The sequence below is a fragment of the Cervus canadensis genome, chromosome 16, assembly GCF_019320065.1.
Source record: "Cervus canadensis isolate Bull #8, Minnesota chromosome 16, ASM1932006v1, whole genome shotgun sequence".
NCBI lineage: Eukaryota > Metazoa > Chordata > Mammalia > Artiodactyla > Cervidae > Cervus > Cervus canadensis.
In genome coordinates this window covers 31,181,626-31,206,717 of record NC_057401.1, presented here as the reverse complement: position 1 = coordinate 31,206,717, position 25,092 = coordinate 31,181,626, and the positions used below count along the sequence as shown (strand labels likewise).

Here is a 25,092-nt window from a genome sequence, read left to right as displayed (position 1 = left end):
AATATAACACAAAGGTCTTTATCATGGCCTTTTATTTTCTCTCCTAAGACTGCATTCTATGGTCTCTAGACGAAGGATGGCAGAGCCCAGGACTGAGCAGAAATTGTTTTCTCTTTCCATCCCTGAACTGCTATGATGCCTTAGAAAGCCGCTCCGAGTGTTAGCTTTCCTATCAAGAACTATGGATACTCAAGATCACAGGACCTCATGTTATTCACTTAATTAAGTTCTATAAGACATTTTAACGGGCTTTATTGGTTGTTGGGCTGTGTTCTGCTATTTTCTACCATTATAAAAATTTTTTTTTGCAGGCGTGTCAATCATTAAAGGACAAATAAAAAAGACAAAACCATGTGAAGATTTCTATTTTTAATGGTGAATGTTGTTTTTTTTCCAAACAAGCCTAGCCAAGAAGTTTCATTAACAAATTATAAAACAGCGACAAGCTCTTATGAATGGAAAAAAATTAAACCAAATGAAACTGTTAATTAAGAATTATTCTCACAAAAGAATACTTTATCTTGGGATATTTTTCAATGTTGCTGAAAATTATCTCAAGGATGTTTCTGAGAAAGCATTTTTTAAAAAACTCTTTCATATTTGCTGGCTTTTGGTAATATATTTGATCCAAATTAAAAAGGATGAATAAATCTCATTTATCTATACTTTGTTTAATTCCTCTGCACAAAAAAACAAAGACAAGGTAAAACTATTCAGGATTCCATATGACACCTTTGCTATCAGATATGAATTGGACTTAATAAAAGTATTATTCACAAAGACTTATTCTCAACTTCATGACCAAAAAAAGACAAATGAACGTATGTATGAAACAGAATCCGAGACCTAGAGAACAAACTTCTCACTGGGGGGAAGGGCGGGGAGGATGGCCGGATGGGAGGTTGGAATTGACCTGTACACACTATTATATTTAAAACAGATAACAACAAGAAGCTACTGGATAGTTCAGGGAACCCTGCTCAATATTCTATAATAACCTAAATGGGAAAAGAACTTGAAAAGAATAGATATATGTGTAACTGAATCACTCTGCTGTATACAACATTGTTCCTCAACTATACCCCGATATAAAAGGTAAAAAATAAGGTTACATTATATTAGAAAAGCAAGACAAAGTAAAATAGTATTCAAGATTTTGATATGACTGCTTTGCTATCAGATATGGATTAGACTTAATAAAAATATTATTCTCAAAGATTTATCCTCAGCTTCGTAACAATATAATTATGACTCTTTTTATCCTTTAGAATCCAGGCCTCCTACTGTAATAAAAATAAAACCCAAGCCTGTTTCAGAAATAGAGCTCTCATTTATGTTCTCAAAAATAAGTACCGGAGCTTTGCCTGTTTCCAATAAATGACAACTATGACTGAATTTCTTTGCTTTTGTGCTCTGAGAGTTATACCCTTAGGAACACATTTCCAGTACACAATACTGAGAACAAAACACTTTCCTTTATATTGTTAGTGATGATGGTAGTTGCCAGACAGAAAAGTTTAGTAACAGAAAAGGGAGGCAGGATATATAGGTTCTCAGCTTGCTTCTGATCTTAATTTTCTACTTGACCTTTATCAGAATGTTTATAATCTCCATGAAATTTGGCTGGATTATCTTTAGAAGGAAAACAGTTAAGACCTACCTTTGAAGAGTGTTAAAAAATAGAGGCAGTTTATGAACATGTAACTGCTTGGAAAAAGTTAAAAGTGTTCAAATATGCTCAAATTAATGAATTCAACAATTACTGATTCCTTATATGCACCGAGCATGATTTTCTTCAGCTATTGTGATAGAAAGAGCCCTGCCCTCATGAACTCACATTCTAGTGCAGAAAGGAGATGAAGAATCATCAGAAGAGGGGGGAATTTCATTTTGTGTAATAATCAGGGGAAGCTTCTCTGGTATTCTGAACAGAGATCTGACTGAACTGAGGAGGCGAGCCATGCAGATACCTGAGGAAGAGCTTTCCAGGCACAGAGAGTAATAAGCGCAAAGGCCCCGAGGCAGAGAGTGTTTGGAATGTTCCAGAAACTTACAGGAATAGAGTCTGGCTAGAGCTCAGTGGGGAGAAGGCAATGGCAACCCACTCCAGTGTTCTTGCCTGGAGAATCCCAGGGACGGCGGAGCCTGGTGGGCTGCCATATATGGGGTCACAGAGAGTTGGACACAACTGAAGCGACTTAGTAGCAGCAGAGCTCAGTGGGCAAGTGAGAGAATCCCAGTAGCTGGAATCACAGAGGTACTGGGATTGATGTTGACAAACCAGGGAGGGCCTTAGAGACAATATGTAGCACTCTGAACTTGATCTAAGGGAGATGGGAAGCCATGGAGAGTTTCTGTAACCAGAAAGAAGTAATATAATCTGATTTATATTTTTAAAACATCCCTCCTACCACCATGTGGAGAACTGTGTGTGTGTGTTTCCACCCAACTCTTCTTTTGTTCTCTGACAATAGGGACCTCAGCATGCACTGCCCTCCAACACCAGTGCCTATTCCCCTGACCTGCATCACACAGGTCCCTTCAAACTCTGCCCCATCCATCAGATCTCCACGCAAATGCTGCATCCCATGAGATGCACTCTGATGTGTAACTATTCTAAGTATTGGTTTCTATGACTCTACCCCCATGAGACTCTGACATGTTTAAATGAAGGACCACATCTTTCTATTTTTAACTTCCTCAGAGCCTGTTATAGTGCTTGGCGTATAGTAGGTACTCAACAAATATTTGGTGCCTGCGGAAACAAGTAAATTAACATACTCACATACAATAATTCTGCCAAATGTCAAAAAAATGACCAGAAAATATTCTTATCAAAGAATATTCATCAGAGGATGGAATATGCTAAGCCAGCAAATTCATAAAATGCTGGCTCATTTATATTTGACGGGGTAGAGGTAGAAGTGAGCCATATAAAAAAAAGAAAGAGAACAGAACATGGAAACAACTAAGAACTTGAAACAACACGATGTATTTGTGGAGATCCTAGAAGAAATGAAGCCCTGGAAACAAAATGAGGTGGGCTTCTGGGGAGTTGATGACAAAAGACTAGGAGGCTCAGGTAAGCTAAAAAATGTGGCCCTAATTCAATCCAGCTTTAGTTGGAGACTAGTCACTTTGGCAGTGGCATGGCATGATTGGTTACCAGGAAAGAAAGTCTGCCTAGCAGTAAGAGGACCTTTGGGATGCTATGCAGATGTGACAAGGACCTAAACAAGCAGAAACGCACAGGATGGAGCAGATTAAGGGGTATTGTGGATGCAATGCATACAGAGCTTGGTGCCAGGGGAGGGGCAGAAATTCCATGGGTAATTTCCAGAAGGGGCAGGGACATCATCACTTCTCCAGTTGGGCTAGCAGATGGAAGGTTTTTAGAGGAAATGATGATTTTACTTGTATAAGCATTATAGTTGAGGTAGTTATAGAACAATCAGAGGGGAGTTTTCTTAACAGGGAAGAAATATAGTCCTAGAATTCATCAGACAATTCCAGTGTGGAAATAAGGATCAGGGATCCACTAAGTGAAGAATAACAGTTGGGGCCAAAAATTTATATAGTATCCAAGAAAGATGCAGAGGGTAAGAGGTGCAGAGGGTCTTGGATGAAGTCACATGGAGCCCTGGAGGAACTAATAAAAAAGAGAATGTGGGGTCTAGGGATCCAGGTTGTTGAGAACAGCTTTGCACTGGGGTAGCATGTGGCTTACAACTTTGGGTCCAAGGCTACAGTTAAGGTCTTTCTCAGAAGACCAGAGAGGAGCAAAGAAAGTCCAAAGAAATCGGCTTTATCTTTAAGAGTATGATCCAGAAATTACATGGGTTCAAATGCTCAAATCCCACTGACTCAAACTTGGTCACATGGATTGAGGGCAGGAAGAGAAGGGGATGACAGAGGACGAGATGGTTGGATAGCATCACTAACTCCATGGACATGAGTTTGAGTAAGCTCTGAGAGATGTGAAGGACAGGGAAGCCTGGCATGCTGCAGTCTATGGGGTCGTGAAGAGTCAGACACGACTTCATGACTGAACAACACGCAAGGGAGGTCTGGAAAATGTAGTCTGTCACTAGGCTACAATGCGCCCAGCTAAAGCTTGGGAGGCTTCTAATACAAAAGGGAAGAAGGGGGGATGGGTACTAAGGGACACAATTCTCATTGCTTTCCCTTAAACATTTTGCAGAGAGAATTCTCTGGCGGTGGTCCAGTGGTTAGGGCTCCTTGCTCCCCCTGCTGAGTGAGGGCAAGGAGTTCAATCCCACAAGCCAAATGACATGGCCAATAAATAAATAAATGCATATTTTGCTGATATCCATCTCAACAAAACAAGGAGAACTTTGACAAGGAAAAATGAAAAAAAAAAAAAAAAAAAGAGGTAATTCTGAAACCTGATGCCTCCAGAAAATGGCTGGTGTGGGTGGGATGGTGATACACAGGCTAACTCTTGTGAGGATGCAGCATGGAATGGTATGATGAACATGGACTAGACCAAACTGAGTAAAACTTCAAGCTCTGCCACTGTCCTGGGCAAGTTTCTGAACTGCCTACATGCCAGCCTTACATTACAGCGTCACTGAGAGGTTCATAGATTCAGTATCTACAATGCCATACATAGCGCCTTGCACCTAGTAAGGACTTAAACTCCTACTCCTTTCCTTAATTTCTCCCCATTTTTTGAGGGCAAAAGAAGGACATGCCAAGAGATCAAAAGAAGATAAGAAAGAAGGTGGCTAGACACCAAAAACTACAACTACTTTTTTGTAACTCTGCCTGGAACCTCGATGCCTAAGTTTAAATGAAAGCCACTCTACAATGCCAGTCTGACACCAGTGCCTGTTCTATGTCTCCAGAGGCAGTTTCAAGGCAAGGAAAATGTTATGATGGTTACTCTAGAGCAGCACTGTAGGCAGCCAGGCTTCAAATACCAGAAGCTGCTGGCTGGCTGTAAAGACTTGCAAGGAAAGAGTTTCCTTTGTTTGATTAAAACACTTGTAAATGTCAGGTCATGCTATATTTGTAAGTAACCTGCATCTGTAACCCTACAGATGAAGAAAAGGAGCAAAAAGCTATACCTAAGACCAGTTGATGGCTCCATCCACTTACTGAAAAAAAAAAATTAGCAGCCCAAGAATACAAGCTTATATTGCTTTCTTCAGATTTTAATTCTTCATGCAAACTATCCACTCTGTATCTTAGAAAACTCTAGGGATTCTCCCCCCTAGGCTGTCCGCTTAGTCATAAGGCAGCAGAAGTTACCTAGCATGTCTAAAAGAACTGGTCATTAACTGGAGAGGCCACTAGGAGTGAAAGAACTCTCCTCTCTCTTTTCTTTCCAACCTCTACCAATCTTCAGGCAGACAAAAGATGAAGGAAAGAAGTGGTAAGGTCCTTGTGTTTCCTTAAGTTGGACCAGTAACAATGAGTCCAGGTGAACAAAATACAGTAGGAATCACATTCCAGGAGTAAAAAGTGAAGGTGGCAAAAAAGAAACGTCTTCTTTTGGTTAGTTTTCAAGGTTTGTTGTTGTTTAGTTGCTAAGTCATGTTCAACTCTTGCAACCCCATGGACTGTAGCCCACTAGGCTCCTCTGTCCATGGGATTTCCCAAGCAAATATACTGGAGTGGGCTGCCATTTTCTTCTCCAGGGATCTTTCCAACCCAAGGATCCAATGTGTGTCTCCTGCATTGACAGGTGGACTCTTTATCACTGAGCAAACTGGGAAGCCCAGTTTTCAAGGTTATCTAACTATGCAGTATGAAGAAATCACTATTATTATTGCATCCTCCTGTCAATGGTTGTTCAACTGTTGGTTGTGATTTTGGGGTTCTCGCAAGAGGAGATAGATAAATACACGTCCTTCTATTCTGCCATCTTGAACCAATCTCTTAATCACAAGTATATTTTTTGTTAGTTTGTTCAATTGAAAATATCTAGGGAAAATACTAATTTTAGTTCTGGTCTAAAAGTCAGTGCCAATTTCCTCACTGAGAGAAGAAAAACAAGAAATGCTAAAAAAAAAAAAAAAAAAAAAGAAGAGTATCTTCCTTCTATGAAAAGCTTTTTTTTTTTTTTTTTGATATTAAACAATTGTTTATTCCATTTCTCCGCAACCCCAAAGGATTTTGATTATTTCACTGTGGACATGGAGAAAGGAGCCAAAGGATTTGGATTCAGCATTCGTGGAGGAAGGGAGTACAAAATGGATTTGTATGTGCTGAGATTAGCAGAAGATGGGCCAGCAATAAGGAATGGAAGGATGAGGGTAAGAATGTTCTCTTTTTATAGAATTGCTTAATTCTGAAAGAAATGCCTATTGTGGTATTGATTCAGTGCTAAAGCCCACTATTAAGCAAACTGACTTGATGTACATGTTGCCTTCTTTCCATTTCACAGTCCAGTATTCTAAAGGTTTGGCCAAACATTGTTTAAGACTTATCTCTCATTTTCTTTCTAATGGCTTCTAATTGACAACTCTCTAAGGGACTTCTAATCAAAGTTTGAAGGACCATGTTTCCTCTATCAAAAATTCCAGCTGAGGAGAAAGAAAACAGTTTGGGGGGAAAAGAGAAGTGAGAAAGAGAGAATTTGCTAAATACAGGCCCAGTGTTTTGAAAACGAATGCACAAAAATAATCTGAAATGAGTCGGACTTCACTGCCTATGCGTCAACATTGAAGGAACAACAAAAGGAAAGTCGGCAAGAGCTTTCTCCAAATAGACATTATGTTCTGGAAAAAATTTGGATTTGATTTGGGTGCTTGGCATCCTTTTGTCTCTGAAATGAAGTATTTTGGATGCTTTTTGCAAGGCACTGCTCAGAAGTCACCTGTGTTGGTTTCATTTCTTTTTTTTGTTGTTGTTGGTTTCATTTCTATTGTTCCATATTTATGCTTCACTGCTCAGTTTTCAGTGTTTACTAAGCAATTTATGATAATTTTGTATTTATTACAGTTTTCACAATGAAACTGCTTCATGATACACATCATTCTGTAACAGAACTCCCCAGGGGAAGCAAGTCAAATGCAAATCCTTCAGATCCAGGCTCTCCAACAACACTTCATCACCAAATAAAAAAAAGTGAAAATGACTACCACTTCCATTCAAAATAGCAGGTATCAAGGAAAAGACCCTGATGCTAGGAAATATTGAGGGCAGGAGAAGAAGGGAATGACAGACGGCAAGATGGCTGGATGGCATCACTGATTCAACAGACATGAGTTTGAACAGAATCTGGGAGATAGTGAAGGACAGGGAAGCCTGGCGTGCTGCGGTCCACGGGGTCGCGAAGAGTCGGACACGACTTAGCGACTGAACAACAACAAGGTGAAAACAAACAGCTTTTGTTTCAAAACTAATAATTTTAAAGGAGAATGAGCAGAGGACAGAGAGAGTGAAAAGGGTACTCATCATTCAACATCAACTTTGCAAATTATCAGAAGCCCAGGGATTCAGGTCAGGAAGGCAAGTAAGCTCAACTGGTTCAAATATAAATGAGAAAAGAATAAGAAAGGAAGTCATACTGATAGCTTGGTATTTAGAAAACTGGGCTTCAACGTCAGAGGTATCAGGACTAATCTCAGTTCCACTAGTTATGTAATCTCAAGCAAGTACTTAACTTCACTGAAACTCTGTTTCTGGACCCACAATAAATACCTATATCAAGCTCATGGGCTTGGACAGGCAAATACACACGGACAGCTTAGTGTACCGTTGGAGTAAAATAAGCTCAATGAACGGAAGCCATCACCATTGTAGGATAATGATATCATCATCATCATTAATTACACACCACAAGGTCAAGGATTCTTGTCCATTTTTAGTCACAGCCAAATTCTAGCAGTGCCCAACACAGAACAGGCATTCAATAAACACTGAATAATTTATCAAAATAAAAGTACAATATTCTTCAGAATAGACCACTTGCTGTTACCAAGTCCATCATTTATTTTCTAATGCCTTCTCAAAATGGAACCTCCACAGCCTTAGTAAAAGGCCATATTAGCCATCTGAAAATAACTGCTTTTAAAAACCCACATTCTGTTGCATTTTCATTTTTCACGGAGATAGCAACCACTATAACCACCTTTAAACCTGAATCAGAATTCACTGGCAGCCCAGTGAGCTTCCACTGCACGGCAGAATGAGTTCCATTCCTGGTTGGGGAACTAACAGCCCTCATGCCGCTGAGTGTGGCCCCAAAATTAAAATTATCTACAAACCTGAACCAATACCTCTTCCCTAACATCTTTTCACTGCCTTTGAAGACATTATCGCTTTTACCTTTAATGTGCACGTGAGGCAAATAATCAAAGAATGTCCTGATGTTTGCTTCAAAGTTAAAGATTTAGCTGAATGATAATAAATAATTATCTTTATTTGCAATGTTTTGCTCTAAAATATAAACGCCATCAAGTTGCATGATCCAGAGCAAACAATAAAAACCAGAGCCATGTGACCTGGTGCTCAGGATTTCAGCCTAATGTGAATTTCCACAAGTAGCCCTCCTTACCTTTGCAGAATGTTCCATGGTGACCACTACTTTGGTTCTGGCACTGGACACTAGATCCATAGCCCCTCCCATTCCTTTCACCATCTTTCCCTGCAAAACAAACAGAAAATAAGAAGCAATTCTCTTTCAACCTTTCCGTATGTGGTATAACAAAATTAACTTGCAAGAAGTTGCTGGAATAATTAATCAGAAAAACTCATTGACCTTCATTGCTTAGTACTTGAACTTTATCACCTTAATATTCTGTTGTTCTCTATTATTCTGTGGATGAAGGATAAGTTCAGGATAAATATTACTATGTCACATTTATTAAATATAGCTAACATTATTACATCAAAGAAATATTAGCAACAAGGCAATCAGTGGATAAGAAAAATCTCAAGAATCTTTCCAAAATTCTGGGCACATTACTACTATGAGAATAATAGATTAAAATCTATATACCCCTAACATTCATTTCTTTCTTTTTAAACAACAATTGGCACCACTGAGTCTTCAATCACAGACCCTTTCTAAAGCACTCTTGGATGTCCTGCAGATTAAATGCCACTAGGTAATAAACTAACGGATTAGTGGTGTTTCCCTAGTAATGATTAATATGAAAGATGGGTCTGTCTTTCTAAAACTTGGCACTTACCTTGCTCTTACAAAAATAAACCAAAACAAAAATATGTATTTCTGTGAAGCAAAAACGGAAAACAGAAGCAGAGTTCAGGATCCTTTCATCAAGATAATTCTATTTTTGTTCATCTGTCCATCTCCTCATTCATTAAACATTTAACAACCACCTTCTCTGTGCCATACACTCTGAATAATTCCCACTGTCTAGTCTGTCTCCTAGTTACAGAATTTTGGAAAAAGCAAGTGCTTCCAGAGATAATGAAATAAATTCTTACTCAAGTAGATTGAAGAGAAATGTTTCTAACACCGAAACCTCCTGAAAATTTAATATATCTTCTCATACAAGTCCTCTTGCTGATTTGACAGTAAATGCTTACAGGGCTCTCGCTTCCTTTTCCCTAATTTCATAGCTTTAAGGAGATCACTCACACCTGGCTTTAAAACAGTCTCAAATCCCCTGATTTCAGAAACATTTCAGAGGTCAAAGCAACACTGCATTAACATGAATTAGACAGGAAATAGAAAAGAAGGGAGTAAGGAGTCAGGATATCTTCGTGGTTTGGAGCTCGTCACTAAATGATGTGAGAGGCATGGCAGTGGTTGGAGAGTGGAGCAAGGAAGGCGCAGAAGAGACAAAATGAGTCTGTCTTCAGACATGTAAGTCTGCCATGAAGCAGAATATCCATGTAGAAATGTATAATTTTATATTTTTATAAGTCATGCTTTCAACCTTACTTGGTTGCAATTTTAAAAAGTTAAGCACCAAGTCATAATATTTCTGTAGAGAACACTGATACGTCATGGTACAAAATATGAAAGTTATAGATGGAAGCAATGAATGTCTATCATAAACTCCAATTCTTAGAAGTTTGAAATTTTTAAAGCATCAGAAGACACTAAAGCTAGTCCATTGTAAAATATCTCAAACTGCTGTGGTAAGAATATCCAGCCAGTCTGAGCTTCCACACATGGTGCCCTTGGGCAGACTAAGAGTGTAAGTGCCAAAGAATGAGAAAGCCAAAGAAAACTGGAAACTAAGCTAGTGCATTAAACGTTCCTTAAATTAAAAAAAAAAAAATTATTTGAATTAGAATATACCACAGTCCAATTTTGTCTGTTGTGACACAATGATACTGGTAAAAGTTTATGACAGCCTCTAAAAAGAAGCTCGTCCATTTTAGGTGAATCTGATGTATGTATTTTAAACCACTGTCAATTATTTAAGATTACAGAGTACCAACTAGGCACATAACACTGTGCTGGCAGGAATATGAAGAGCTATAAACCATGTTGGAAAGAACTAGCTCTTTGTTTCTGTTAAAAAGAACTTTATCCCTTGACTCAATGTAAATGAATAGCCTTCCTCATGTAAAGGAATTCAAATGATCTAATGTCCTGTCCTCAAAGCACATGCTATGAGTTTTAAAGCACTATTCTGAAACTTACACATTTGTTTCCAAGAGTGAAAAATGCAGAAGATTAAGTGCAGAACACCTGAGATCTATTAACCCATTGTGTGCCATGTGCAAAACACCGAGAGACAGGTTCAATCCCTGGGTCATGATTCCCTGAGGAGGGCATGGCAACCCACTTCAGTATTCGTGCCTGGAGAATCCCATGGACAGAGGAGCCTGGCAGCTACAGTCCATGGGGTTGCAAAGAATTGGACACGACTGATGTGACTTAGCATGTACACACACAAATCTCTCTGAATTTGGGCTCATTCTTCATAATTCAGGAATAAGAATATCTGCCCTACCATAAAGCTGTTGTGAGGAATGGATGAAATAATGTATGAGAACTGTGGAATAAACTAAAGTTTGTAAGTTTACCAACTTACATACTCAGTCAATTCAGTTTCCTGAGTGTCCAATATAAGCCTGACATAGTACTGGGTGCTAGAGTTAGAGATGATCAAGACAGGCTTCTTTCCTCATAAACTTCACCATCGAGGGAAGGGAAAGCATCCTTGTGTAATTAAAGCGACTAGGATTAATTAAACTTCTTCCCTGTAAAAGAAGCATTCTCCACCTCTCCCTCATCCCAAGGCAGAGTTAAGTGCCTCTTCCCTGTGTCCTTGGCACTATTCGGTATGTAATTCTATCAACAGTGAATGGCAACTCTCCTTTTCTCTCTGTCATTGTACTGTTTATTATTACTATTACTACATTATAGGTGCTTGGATGAATGAGTGGATGAATGGCTTCAACTAACATAGGTATGTTGAACATAGGTACGTTGAACATCTAGCAGAACACTGAAGATGCAAATGCTAACTGTGCCTGGAGAGGCAGGAATGGGAGGAAGAGGCTGGGGTGGGGGGTGTCACAGAAGAGATGCTTCACAAAAGCAGTCTGCCAAACGGGAAAGTGACTCCTAAGGGAAAGCAATTCTAGCAGGTTAACAGGAAAAACCTTCAAATGTTTGTTTTCATATTTTTTAAGTAAGTTCATTGTATTAGAAAAAGAAAATACAACATTTCCTTCCATTTCAATTCCCAAGTGATTCCTGAAACAGAATCAATTACTAAAGGAAAACAACTTATTCTATCTATACCAGCAGGAAAAAAAACAGTTATATAAGACATACTCTCTGAAGCAGGTGGGAAATTCAACACCGTCTTTCAACCCTGCTCAGCAGGCACTCTTCTGGGACTCAACTACTTGCACATCCCAGTTCTCTACTGCAGCTGGGGAAGACATGTGCCTGAGTGCTAGACAACGGAAGGAAGGGAGGAGACATCTGTGGTTTCACGTTCTGGCCCATAAAAACCTCTCACATGGAATCCTTCATGCTCCTTCAAGTTCTACAATCTGGACACTGACATCGTAGATGACTGAGCTTCCTTCAGCCTGGGTCCGTCAATGATCATGTGGAGCAGAGCCCACTTATTCAGAAACAAACTGCATTGTTCAATACAAGTGAAAAATAAACATAAAAGGTGCTAAACCACTGAAGTCAGGAGGCTTATCTCTTACATCAGCTAGTGTGACTAATAAAATGGTGTGTTGTCCAAAACAGTTCTATGTAAGGGACAGAATTCTGCACAGAAACAGAACTAACTGTTACAACTGCACAACAGTGGGGGACCTGAGGCCTCTTAAGGAGACGTTTTACCACTGCTCTTTGCAGGGGGTGGGGAGGTGTGTGTGACTCAGCCAGATACTGTCCTAGGCACTGTAATTACCTGTTTATCCAAATGTCCTACACACTGCTTGACATTTGATAGAGTTGAGATACAGATCTCATCTCCGTCTTCATCTCCCTCCCAGAAACCCTATATCCTATTCAACATACAAAATAAAAAGCTGATAAAACAGAGAGGTTAAGGAGCTAAAAATATACTTTTAAATAAATCACAAGAAAGAAAGTGGTATTTAGAGAAAAACAGGCCTATAATAAAGAAGAGATTCTGGGCACGATTAAGCACTGGGCCAGGGTGACCCAAAGTGTGGCTTTCTTTAGAATCTCATCAGCAAATGCACAGTTCTTGAGTGGGGCAACTTCAGCTCTGAAATGTGTGCTGCCAGCATAATGGGGAGACGGCTGCTGGGTACTCGTTTCCGAGCCAGCTCATCTTCTGGGCTGACTCTGACATCAAGTACGAAAAGGACACTGAAGTAACACGCACCAGGACGCTGCATCCTGTACTGTTTAATACGACAGTTATAAAACTTTTCTAAAAAGATACTGACTCAAGTGTGATCCTCCATTCACAAATATTTCCAGGGTCTATTGTGAACCAGGAACTAAAGAGTTAGGAATAAAAAATGAATATGATCACCTACCTTTTGTCCTAGGAAATATATTTAAACCAAAATAAATATTTTAAACACATTTTTATTTACTCTGATCCTATTTCCTAATATCAGAATTCTAAAGAAAAGTGAAGAAAATTGTTAAAATACCATTTAAAATAAAACATAAAACATACTGAAAATGATTCTTGCCATCATCTTTATCATTAGTATATAAAAGTAACGGCTTATTTTCAGATCTGTTACCTCTAAATATTCTGTTCTTAAGTGAGAAACAATGTACAATCTACAGAAACAGTTTTTAAAGCATTTTAAACTAATGCTATGTGCCCCACTGAAAAATGTGAATCAAGTGTAAGAAAAAGGGAAAGATAGCTGTTATTTTTTAATAAAGCTAGTGCTTGTTGTTCAGTATTAAATACCAGAACATTAAGAATCCATCTCAATCCAAATGTAAGCTTCTTTATTTCTATCTCAGTTCCCCATTACTAAAAAATGTTCTAGGAAAGAAAAGGACCTCTAAACATGTTCCCAGCTAAAGTGCAGAATAGAGGCAAAGTAAAAAACATAATAATCAACATTTGTTTAAACAAAGAGAGAAAGGTTACAAAAGATTTAAATTTTGCTTTAGCTTAGTAAAGTTATAACAGAAGTACAAAAGAATATTTCTCTTTTCTGTTATACTTTGTATTCAAAACCAAGAAAAATGTGACTTTCTTTTCTAAGATTAATCTATATTTCCCAGGACAGGTAAATTGATCATGTAAACCAATTAATATGTAACTAGAAATGAAATAATAGTCTCTACTGCTAAGTAAATTGAAAAAATTGCTTACAACAAATATCAGTTATCAATCATAATATGGGCTGAAAAGAAAAGCATTATTTAAAAAGCAGTACTTGAATAAACTCAAAATTTCATTTTAGTAAGCACTCTTGCTCCTGTTCTCTCTGAGATCTTGTTTCATCAATTATCCCCCTCTTTGCAGACCCTTCAATACACTGAGGTCAGATTTCTGTCCTGATCATGCCCTTGAAGTGAGAACTACTCAATCCAATCTCTAATATTTAATCATTTGATTCAGTAACATTGAGGATTTATTTTACACATTCCTGGGCCTTTCCACTACATTTTGCACTCTTTTCCACCAACTTCTGGACACTGTCTGTACTCACTGGCTTCCATGGTTCATAAAATACCTCCTACCCTCTTTCAGGCCCCTTCTCGCATCCTTTTTCCCACACCAGCTTTGTGTGTTGGCCAACTTAAAACCTCTACCCTTGGCCTCCGGCTCTTGTTACCACTTGTTCTCCATGAGTGACTTCATCTGTGTGCTCATGATATAAATAACTCCATCTTTGATGTTTCTAAACCCACATTTCAGCTCAAATCTCTGCTCTGAGTTTTGGATTTCAATATCCACCAGTCAACCGGGTGGCACAATCTATTGGCTGATTCCCAAAATAATTTCCTCTTGTTTCTGGGCAATTGGCTACATTTCCCAGCCTTCCTTGAAGTTAGGGTTCATCATATGGATAATCTCTGACCAATGGAACAGGGTGAAAGTGATATATACTTCCAGCACTGGACCATAAAATCTTCCAAGAACAAGGTTCCATGTTTTTCCCCTTCCTGCAAACTACATGTTGAAGATGGTGCAGCCACAGAACAGAAGAAATCTCAATCCCTGAATTATTGCACAGAAGACAGCTGTCTGCCAATAAGGAGTACTCGTTCTGGTCCTATGGGAGTGAGAACTAAAAACTTCTATTATAGTATGTTAATTATTCATGCCTCAACTCAGTATGTTAATTATTCATGCCTCAACTCAGTATAGTCCAAATTAAATTAAGCATCTTTTTCATGGCAAATCTCATCTGTTCACCAACTTCCTATTTCAGTTAGAGGCCAACCATCGCAGGGTCCTAATCAGAAATGTTCCTATCTCTTGCTTCTCCTTCACTACCTATGTACAATCAATGAGTCATTCAATCACAATATTTCTTGAATCTGACCATTTTTTACCCTAGATAAGATCTTTATGACTTCTTCCCGAGTGGTGTTATAACATCCCTACTAGTCAACCTGTGTCCAGCCTTGACCTTGGGCCTGTGCTGTGCTTACTCTCTCAGTGACATCTGATTCTTTGTGACCCCATGGACTGTAGCTCGCCAGGCTCCTCTGTCCATAGGGATTCTCCAGGCAAGAATACTGGAGTGGGTTGCCATGCCCTCCTCCAGGGGATCTTTCCAACCCAGGGATCGAACCCAGATGTCCCACACTGCAGGCAGATTCTTTATCGTCTGAGCCACCAGAGAAGCCCCTTGACCTTCTCAAATCTTTCCAACTCACAACCTCAAAAATAATCTTCCTAAAATTAGCATTTTATGTAATTCCTCTGCTTGAGACTCTTCATTAGTTCCCCAGTGCTACAGGGTAAAGCCTAAGCACCTCACTCAGTCTGGCATACAAACTATGATGGCCTGGCCTGGACCCTCCTCATCTCCTTACACCCCAGTTCCCATGTTTATTCCAGGAATAGTGAGTTTCTGGGCTACCACATACAGCTTCACACTACGCTGTAAGGCTCCACCCTCATTCTATCAAGTGTACTCCAGGTCACCCTTTGTGTATCAATCATGATTACCTCCCCAAGGAAGCATCCACATGCCTCTGCCCCATCCCATCAGCAAGACAGATTAGGGACCTCTCTTAGCTGCCCTCACAGCATCCCTGCTTACTCTCATTGCAGAATCGGTCACAGGGCCTGCATGAGGATCAGCGCTGATGTTCCACTGGCAAGTAGTGATGAGGCCTCATCACTAATCAATCCAGGTAACTATAATTGAAATTCTTCCTCATGAGAAGCATTCCATTCCCCTCTCTAACAAACTCTGTCCCACCCACCACCACCATCTAACAACTTTAAACACAATACCTGGCCTCCAAGACAACCCAGCTACGACTACCATATGCTGTGATCGATCACATCTATTGTGATTCATCAGTATCTGTGCACTAAAGAAATCAATTATCTTTAAATAGGAAAAAGGAGCCCTAGCTATTAACTACACTGATTCTCTCATTTTGTGAAAGTATAAACACCACTCAATAGTGCCTACATAATTCACTTTTGAATGGGGGGAATGTGGGTGAATTCAGCTCAAGCTACTTCAAGTAAATAAAAAAATTTCAATGTGCATAAAATTGATTGCAGGTCATTAACTCCACCTTTGTACAAGAAATTGATTAAGAATTTACTAAGTGAATAGTTAAAAGTAGAAAATTTTAATATTTTCTTTTCCTACGGTATAAGCCATATATGATGAAGTTTCCCTGGGTTATAAATGAAGCATTTTGGGTAGGTTAACTTCTTACACGGTCAGACGGATTGACAGCCTGATTACTTCGTTTGGTTAATAAAATGAACAGCAGGAGGAAAACTCTATGTGATTCTTAGCTCTGTTGTGAAGCTATAGCTTCAGTCTTCATAGAATCTATTCATTATTCTGCAAGGATGGAAACAAATATCAAATAACGTGCTAGGTGAGTTCACCTTGTTTTATCAGACCTCCTATAGAAGGCATCAATAGAAAGAGCTTGAACAAGTGCTCCAGGATAGATGTAAGGGGATTTGTTTTTATTTAACATGATTAAGTATTATTACAGTATAAATAAGTTATTTAATTGAACTTTTTTACAGTATAAATAAGTTATTTAATAAGAATTTAATTTAATTTATTAAATACAGCTAAGCACTGGCATTTCTGGCCCTGTACATTAACCAGAAACAGGATAAACACAATATTTTAAAATCCAAGGGTAAGTTATTTTCTTCATTAACAACCTCTTCTTTCCATTGGGTCACAGAGAGAAATGCATTAGAATCATATGAAATTGCCCCTATAATACAAAGAACTAACTCATTGGAAAAGACCTTGATGCTGGCAGAGACTGAAGGCAGGAGGAAAAGGGTGCAACAGAGCATGGGCTGGGTGGGTGGCAGCCCGACTCAACGGACGTGAGTCGAGCAGACTCCGGGAGACGGCGCAGGAGAGGCAAGCCTGGTGTGCTGCAGCCCACGGGTCACAAAGAGCCAGACACAACTGAGTGACTGAGCAACAGCAAAACAAAAACATGCGTGACCTAAAAACACAGAAACTTCATATGGCTGATTCAAATGAATGTTCTAACAGTGGGAACACAGATCCCATTTACTATCACACAGAATATTTTTAAGGGCTTATGTTATTTTTAGGAAATCCCTAGGTAATCACAACAAAAATGACAGCTAAAATACAAATGGAAAGATAACAATCATTTTTATGTCTGCATGTATAAAAATATATCAACACCCTTCAACAACTCACTCACATGGAATATGAAATTATTACATTACTTTTGGAAATAGGAAATAATCTTTCTCACAAAGTTTGTCTGCTTCTTCAGAGGGGGTGTGGGTTGGTTGGAATGAAATGGGGGCGGTGAGCATAGAACCATGGGCAAAAGCACACATGCTCTATCACCTCCTCCCAGTCTGCAAAGCTCTAAAGAGCACAATTACAGAATTATTATAATTACACAGCCATCTCTGACAGCTGGATGAAATTTTCAGAGAGAGAGGCACAGTGACTGAAAGAACATTACTAAGGAATACATCAAAATCATTACCAGTGTTTTTAACCACAGCAGAAAAGATCAAAAAACAGTGTAGAAGATAATTTAAAAGCTAAACACATACACACTTAAGAACAATTGTGAAAGAGCATAAGGGCTTCCCAGGTGGGTCAGTGGTAGAGAATCCACCTGTCAAGCAGGAGACGTGGGTTTAGTCCCTGGATCAGGAAGATATCCTGGAGAAGGAAATGGAAACCCACTTTGGCATTCTTGCCTGGGAAATCCCATGGACAGAGGAGCCTGGTGGGTTACAATCCATGGGATTGCAAAAGAGTTGGACACGACTTAGCAACTAAACGACGATAACAAATGCTATGTATACTAAATGTAGGTTCTCTATTAAGCAAGTTAGACCATTAGGTAAAAGAACATGAAACCGTTCTGACTCTAGACTAAATTACTAAGCACTCTGTTTAATTTCCAAAGCATCCTCTAGATTCAGCTGAAGATCCTGTTTAATGATTGCTCATTACTCACTGAGAGTTAACATCTATGAACGTTCACAGTGAATTGATAACCCATTAGTCATTGGTGGAGAGTCTTTTAAATTTTTTTCTCCTAAGCAAATCCAGATCTGTAAAATGTATACCCAGTGCCTCTCACATGTGAAGACAGTTCTCATTCTGGTTTCCTCAGAGAGCATACTCCACTTTCAGGACTAGGAGAACCATGTGTAACATTATTCCAGAGATTCAGATCCTAGGACTAGCAGGAGGTCTGAGCTCCAAAAGGGAGAGCACAATATCTTTGTGAGAAATACCCAATTCTGGGAGCCAACATAGAATACTAAGGAGCCATGTCAGTGTGGAAGGGTCCTGACATCACAGGCATCAGATGGTTTTAGGAATCAAGGACAGAATTTCTCCTCTGAAGACCCTGGAACTGCAAGTGCATGGACGGTAAAATGGCTCCTCCTCAAACTAGGGAGAAGCAGGTGGAAACCAAGAAACTTTTCAAACACTGTAATCAGGTTTAAAAAATTAGTTTCTGGGGACTTCCTTGGCAGTGCAAGACTCTGTGTTTCCACTGCAGGGGGCACAAGTTCAGTCCCTGGGCAGCATGGCCAAAAAAAAAAAAAAAAAATTTTTTTTTAAGCCTCTATATAAAAAAAATTGGAGATTTTCCACAAAGTTAATATTTTTGAAAGATACTTAACGAGGGATATTGAGGAAGCACTTAACTGGCTCAGTGATAAAAGAATCCACCTGCCAATGGATTCTTGGAGACAAAGGAGACACTGGTTTGATCCCTGGGTCAAGAAGATTCCCTAGAGAAGGTCATGGAAACCCACTCCAGTATTCTTGCCTTGGAGAATCCCATGAACAGAGGAGCCTGGTGGGCTATAGTCCATGGGGTTGCAGAGAGTCAGACATAAATGAGCACATACACATTCCACACTATCTTTTAAGTCAACTGTGCCAGATAAAGCTCTTAGATGGCAAGAGGGAGGAATGGGGGAATGGTTCTAGGACTAAAAATGAAAAATGAAGTGTCTTTAGAGAAAATTAACAAAAAATCCTCTTGATGAAGATCTTGATAATGTAGAAATCAAAATACCAAGGTCAGAATGACAAAAATATAAAAGATATTCTTCTGAAGTAATGAGAAGAGGGTAGAAATATAAACACATAAACTTTAACCTATTTCTTGATATGTTGGTGCTTTAACTCCCTATACTTTGTAAGTGACCTGATTTTAAGTTTCTGATCTTGATGGTTTCTGTAACTTTATCTCTGGCTGCTCAGATGGTAAAGCACCTGCCAGGAATGAAGGAGACCTTGGTTTGATGATCCCTGGGTCGGGAAGATCCCCTGGAGAAAGAAATGGCAACCCACTCCAGTATTCTTGCCTGGAAAGAATGGACAGAGGAGTCTGGGAGGCTACAGTCCACGGGGTCACAAAGAGTCAGACACAAATGTGCTACTAACACAACAACTTTATCTCTAACTGTCCATGGTATCAGAGACAGATTACATACAAGACAAAACAACATTAAAAATCAATGGGAGGGCTTCACTGGTGGCTCAGTCGTCAAGAATCCGCCTGCCAGTGTGAGAGAACCTGGTTGAATCCCAGGTCCAGGAAGATTCCACATGTCAAGGAGCAACGAGGCCTGTATGCCACAACTACTGAGCCTGTGCTCTGGAGCCCGCGAGCTGCAACTACTGAGCCCACACGTCACAACTACTGAAGCCTGAAGACTTTGGAGCCTGTGCCCCACAACAAGAAAAGCCACCGCAGTGAGAAGCCCATGCACTGCATCCAGAGAGTAGCCCCTGCTCGCCAGAACTTGAGAAAAGCCCACAGAGCAACAAAGACTCAGCAAATAAAGAGTTTTTAAAAAATCGTGTGAACACAAAACTTGATTATTTCAGACCTGTTTTCCATGGAGTCTAAGTTGAGGTACATTCTAAGTCTAATACTTACATTCTCAGGTGAGTAGCAAGAGCTGCAGTGAGAAAAATTTTATTCCTTTTGCTGCTATAACCCTGTGGCAAAAATGATTTCATTCACATTCATCTGGAATTCAGGTATGGCAAATATTTGGAGCTGTGATGTACTCCCAAAAATATCATTTTTATTCCCAAGAATGCTATTTTTGGGCTCCATATTTAGAATGAAACACACTCTCTTGATAACCACTTGAGACACAGCTATTCAGGAAGGAGTTGCTTTTTTCTCTAACCTCAGTTCAGTTCAGTTGCTCAGCTGTGTCTGACTCTCTGCGACCCCATGGTCTACAGCATGCCAGGCCTCCCTGTCCTTCACCAACTCCCGGAGCTTGCTCAAATTCATGTCCATCAAGTCAGCGATGCCATCCAACCATCTCATCCTCTGTCATCCCCTTCTCCTGCCTTCAATCTTTCCCAGCATCAGAGTCTTTTCCAAAGAGTCAGTTCTTCACATCAGATGACCAAAGTACTGGGGTTTCCGCTTCAGCAGCTGTCCTTACAATGAATATTCAGGACTGATCTCCTTTAGGATGGACTGGTTGGATCTCCTTGCTGACCAAGACACTCTCAAGAGTCTTCTCCAACAGCACAGTTCAAAAGCATCAATCTTTGGTGTTCAGCCTTCCTTATGGTCCAACTCTCACATCCATACATGACCGCTGGAAAAACCATACCTTTGACTAGACTAGCCTCAGTGAGCAGATTTAAAATGGAAAGTTGTTTATCTTTAGTATTCAAAACTGTATGAGTGTGAGTTCACATGCATATATGTGTTACTTAGCTTTGTTCATTGAGAAGGCTTAGGAGCAACGACATCACGGTAGGTACAAGCACATCCAAACACCCAGATCTTGGTTTCAAATACCACTCTCAAGCAAAAGAAACCAGGATTCCTTGGAGAAATAGCTGATACTAGGTACAATAAAAATATAAGATGAACACCTTGTAGTAACAGAAAGGAAGTACTCAATGAAAAAATTTTTAAATGGAGGTACATGGAAGCCAATGTGAAAAAATTCCCAATGGCCATAGTTGGAATAACTTGGGTGTGAAAATAAACAACATGGCATTGGATGATAACTCAAAGCATAAAATATACATGAGTCCATACTGCCATAAACAAACAAATGGTAGAGAAGAGACAAATCTCTCTCGAAGAACTGCATATAATATATAATATCTTTAAGAGATTTTTGAGGGCGAGCCCAATCTGCTGACTTGCTTTTAAAGAATGGAAAGGGAAAAACAGTAACTTTATAGTAAACAAGCCCCATGAACAGTATCTTAATCAAAAGATGAAGGTTAATGTCAACAGGGTTATCATGTGGCTATCCCATACTCCCTAACATGATGCAAAGAGAAGAATATTTACCTCTATAGTACTCTTTCCAAAAACTCAGAACCTCACTCTAATGATGAAAAAAAAATCAGACAAACCCACACGGGGGAACGTTATACAGGATATCTGGCCAGCACTTCCCAAGACTATCAAAGTAAAGAAAAACAAAGAAAGACTAAGAGGGTGTCACAGACCAGAGAGAACTGGGAAGATGTGACAACTAAGTGAAGCGCGGTACTCTCAACCGGATCCTGGAAAAGCAAGGAAACATTCACGGAAAAACTGACAAAATTCAAACAGAGTCAGGAGATGGATATCAATGTACATGAGAGACCTGCACACTGAAAACTGTAAAACACTGATGAAACAAAATTTAAATGAAAGAAACTCTATGTTCATGAGTTAGAAGACTAATATTATTAAAACGTCCATACTATCCAAAGTAATTTACAGATTCAACGCAACACCTATCAAGATACCAATGACTTTTTTTTTATAGAAATGTTTTAAAAATTCTAAAATTTATCTCAAACCACAAAAGACCCCGAATAGTCAAAGCAATCTTGACAAAGAAGAACAAAGCTGGAGGGATTATATTTCCTGATTTCAAAATATACTATAAAGCTACAATAATTAGAACAGTATCATACTGGTATAAAAACAGACACATAAATCAATGGAACAGAATATAGGGCTGTGAAATAAACCCACACATATACAGTCAACTGATCTTTGAGCTAATTGCCAAGAATATACAACAGAGAAAATAGAGATTTTCCAATAAATGATGTTGGGAGAACTGGATATCTGCATGGAAAGGATATAACTGGGCTCTTATAGGGATAACAAAAGGCAAGAAAAGCAAAAATAGGCAAGGAGGACTACATCAAACTAGAAAATTTCTGCACAGCAAAGGAAATAATCAATGACATTAAAAAGTAACCTAAGAAATTGGAGACAATATTTGCAAACCACATATCTGATGAGGAATTAATACCCAAATATAAATGAAACTCCTACAACTCAACAGCAAAAAAATCAAATAGTCCAACTAAAAAATGAACAAAGGACTTGAATAAAAATTTCTTCAAAGAAGACATACAAATTGCCAAGTGAAAGTCACTCAGTCGTGTCCAACTCTTTAAGACCCCATGGGCTATACAGTCCATGGAATTCTCCAGGCCAGAATACTGGAGTGAGTAGCTGTTCCCTTCTCTAGCATATTTTCCCAACCCAGGGATCAAATCCAGGTCTCCCACATTTCAGGGGGATTCTTTACCAGATGAGCCACAAGGAGAGCTCAAGAATACTGGAGTGGGTAGCATATCCCTTCTCCAGTGGATCTTCCCAACCCAGGAAGTAAACCAGGGTCTTCTGCATTGCAGGTGCATTCTCAACCAACTGAGCTTATCAGAGTAAAGTATATGAAAAAGATGCTTATAATCACCAACCTGCAAGGAAATGCAAATCAAAACCACAATATAGTATTACCTATTGTTTAAAAAAAAAAAGATAAGTGTTGACAAGGATATGAAGAAACTGGAACCCTTGAACACTGTTGGATGGAATGGAAAATGATGCAGCTGTTACTGGAAAATAATATGTCAAATGCACAGTAATAAGCGATTATAATAATGAGGGAAATCAAGTGAAGGGAATATGAAAACTCTTCTAACTATCTCTACAGTTTTTCTGTAAATCTAAAATTATTCCAAAACACAAAGTTTATTTTTTTAAAACCTCAGTATGTGGCTTGTTCCTATAGATTTTGTTTTTTGATTAAAATGAAACCAATACAGGTTAGTACTCAGATTTCCCTCAGTGAGGGCCTCTCTTAGTAATTTTTTAGACAATTGCTTAAAAACTTTGCAAAATCTGACTCTAAAAACAATAAATTTATGACAGTTAAATGAATCTGTGTTTTGTTTTTAGCTATGATCTGTTTTCTTGTAGTAACTGAATTTTATTCCAATACGGAGTACACTAGCTTAACAGAAAGTCTTAAGTTAGTATCTGGATAAAGAACAAGAAAGATAGTTCTGAGAACTGTATGTGTGGGCTTTTCATTGTTCTTGTTGTTATAATTTTCTTTTTGACACCCTTCACCCATTTTTCACACCTCCACCCCCAACCTCTAGCAACCACCAACCTGTTCTCTAAACCTATAAGCTTGTTTTTGTTTTTTAGATTCCACATATAAGAGAGATCATATGGTATTTATCTTTCTCTGTTTGACTTATTTCACTTGTCGTAATCCCCTAGAGGTCCATGTATGTTGTCATAAATGGTTAAGATCTCATTCTTCTTTATGGCTGAGTAATACTCCGTTGCATTTGTTTATGTGTGTGCATACATACATATAGCATAGCTTCTTTATTCATTCATCCATAGATTGTCACATATGTAGCTACCATATCTCAACTACTATAAATAATCCCTCAATGAACATAGAGGTGCATATATGTTTTCAAGTTACAATTTTTTGCTTTCCTCAGACAAATACGCAGAAGTAGAACTGCTGGTTCTTATGGCAGTTCTATTTTTAATTTGGGGGAAACATCCATACCATTTTGCACAGTTGCTGGGCCAATTTACATTCACATTAACAGGGCACAAGGGTTCCCTTTTCACCAACACTTATTTCTTGTCTTTTTTGGCTGCACCACATGGTTTAGGGGATCTTAGTTTCCTAAGCAGGGACTGAACTCAGGCCATGGCAGTGAAAGTCCCATGTCTTAACCACTGGATTGTCAGAGAATTCACTTTTTTGTCTTTTTTTATAGTAGCCATTCGAACAGGTGTGAGGTGATAACTCATGTGGTTAATTTACATTTCCCCAGTGATTAATGATGTTCAGCATCTGCTCATGTACCTGTTGGCCATCTGTGTATTTTCTTTGGAAAAATGTTTATTAATATCTTCTGTCCATTTAAAAATTAGATTGTTTGGTTTTTTTGCCATTGAATTGCATGAGTTTTTAAAATATTTTGGATATTAGCCCCTTATCAGATACATGATATGCAAATTAATTTCTCTCATTTGGCAGGTTGCCTTTTCATTTTGTTGAGGATTTCCTTTGCTCTGTTTTATTTTTCCCAGTAAATAAACTTTGCCATCTAAGTCATTATTATTTTGATAAGCCAATTCTGATACTAGACAGCTTAGGTTTTTGATAGAGCATTTTTTTTTAAAAAAACTTGAAAAATGGTAACGAGGACCTTTTAAAACAATGTTCTACAACCATACTATTACAAGTTTGAAAAAAATCAGAAATACAGACTGGATCTTTGTTCTATGATACATAATGTGCCATTTCTACTTTGTACTATTATTTCATTTTTCCTGTTATGGCTTACTTTTTCCATAGTAAGAGAGAATCTTTCAATAAACACAATTTATGAAGATAATTCCTCATTATAAACAGTGCTTACAAAAAGTAAGTATATATTATTTAAACTTTCCCTTACACAGAAAAGAAAATACAACAAAGAAAAGTTAATAAATTACCTGAAGTTGTTAAGAACAAGTCAGAAAAAAATTGAAGTCTTTCAAGTTTTTTCTGGAAGTCATAACTTTCAGAAAAATGTAATTGAATCTCCACAGAAGATGCTTCTTATTTAAAATGTCCATTATGTTGGACCTATTGCACTATTTTTTTTTCTTATTGATCCTAATCTATTGTATGTTGTTAATTAATTTAGTTAAGAAGCAGACAG

The 25,092-nt window shown here is 38.6% G+C and overlaps 1 protein-coding gene across 1 annotated transcript in view; it reads right to left on the bottom strand.

Moving 5' to 3' along the window:
• The window catches only part of OXCT1 (3-oxoacid CoA-transferase 1), a 158,939-nt gene that overhangs the window by 22,895 nt on the left and 110,952 nt on the right, over positions 1-25,092 (bottom strand). Inside the window, exon 14 of the mRNA XM_043489240.1 lies at positions 8,528-8,617. Within this exon, the coding sequence (XP_043345175.1) occupies positions 8,528-8,617 (90 nt within the window). The remainder of the gene's footprint in view (positions 1-8,527; positions 8,618-25,092) is intronic.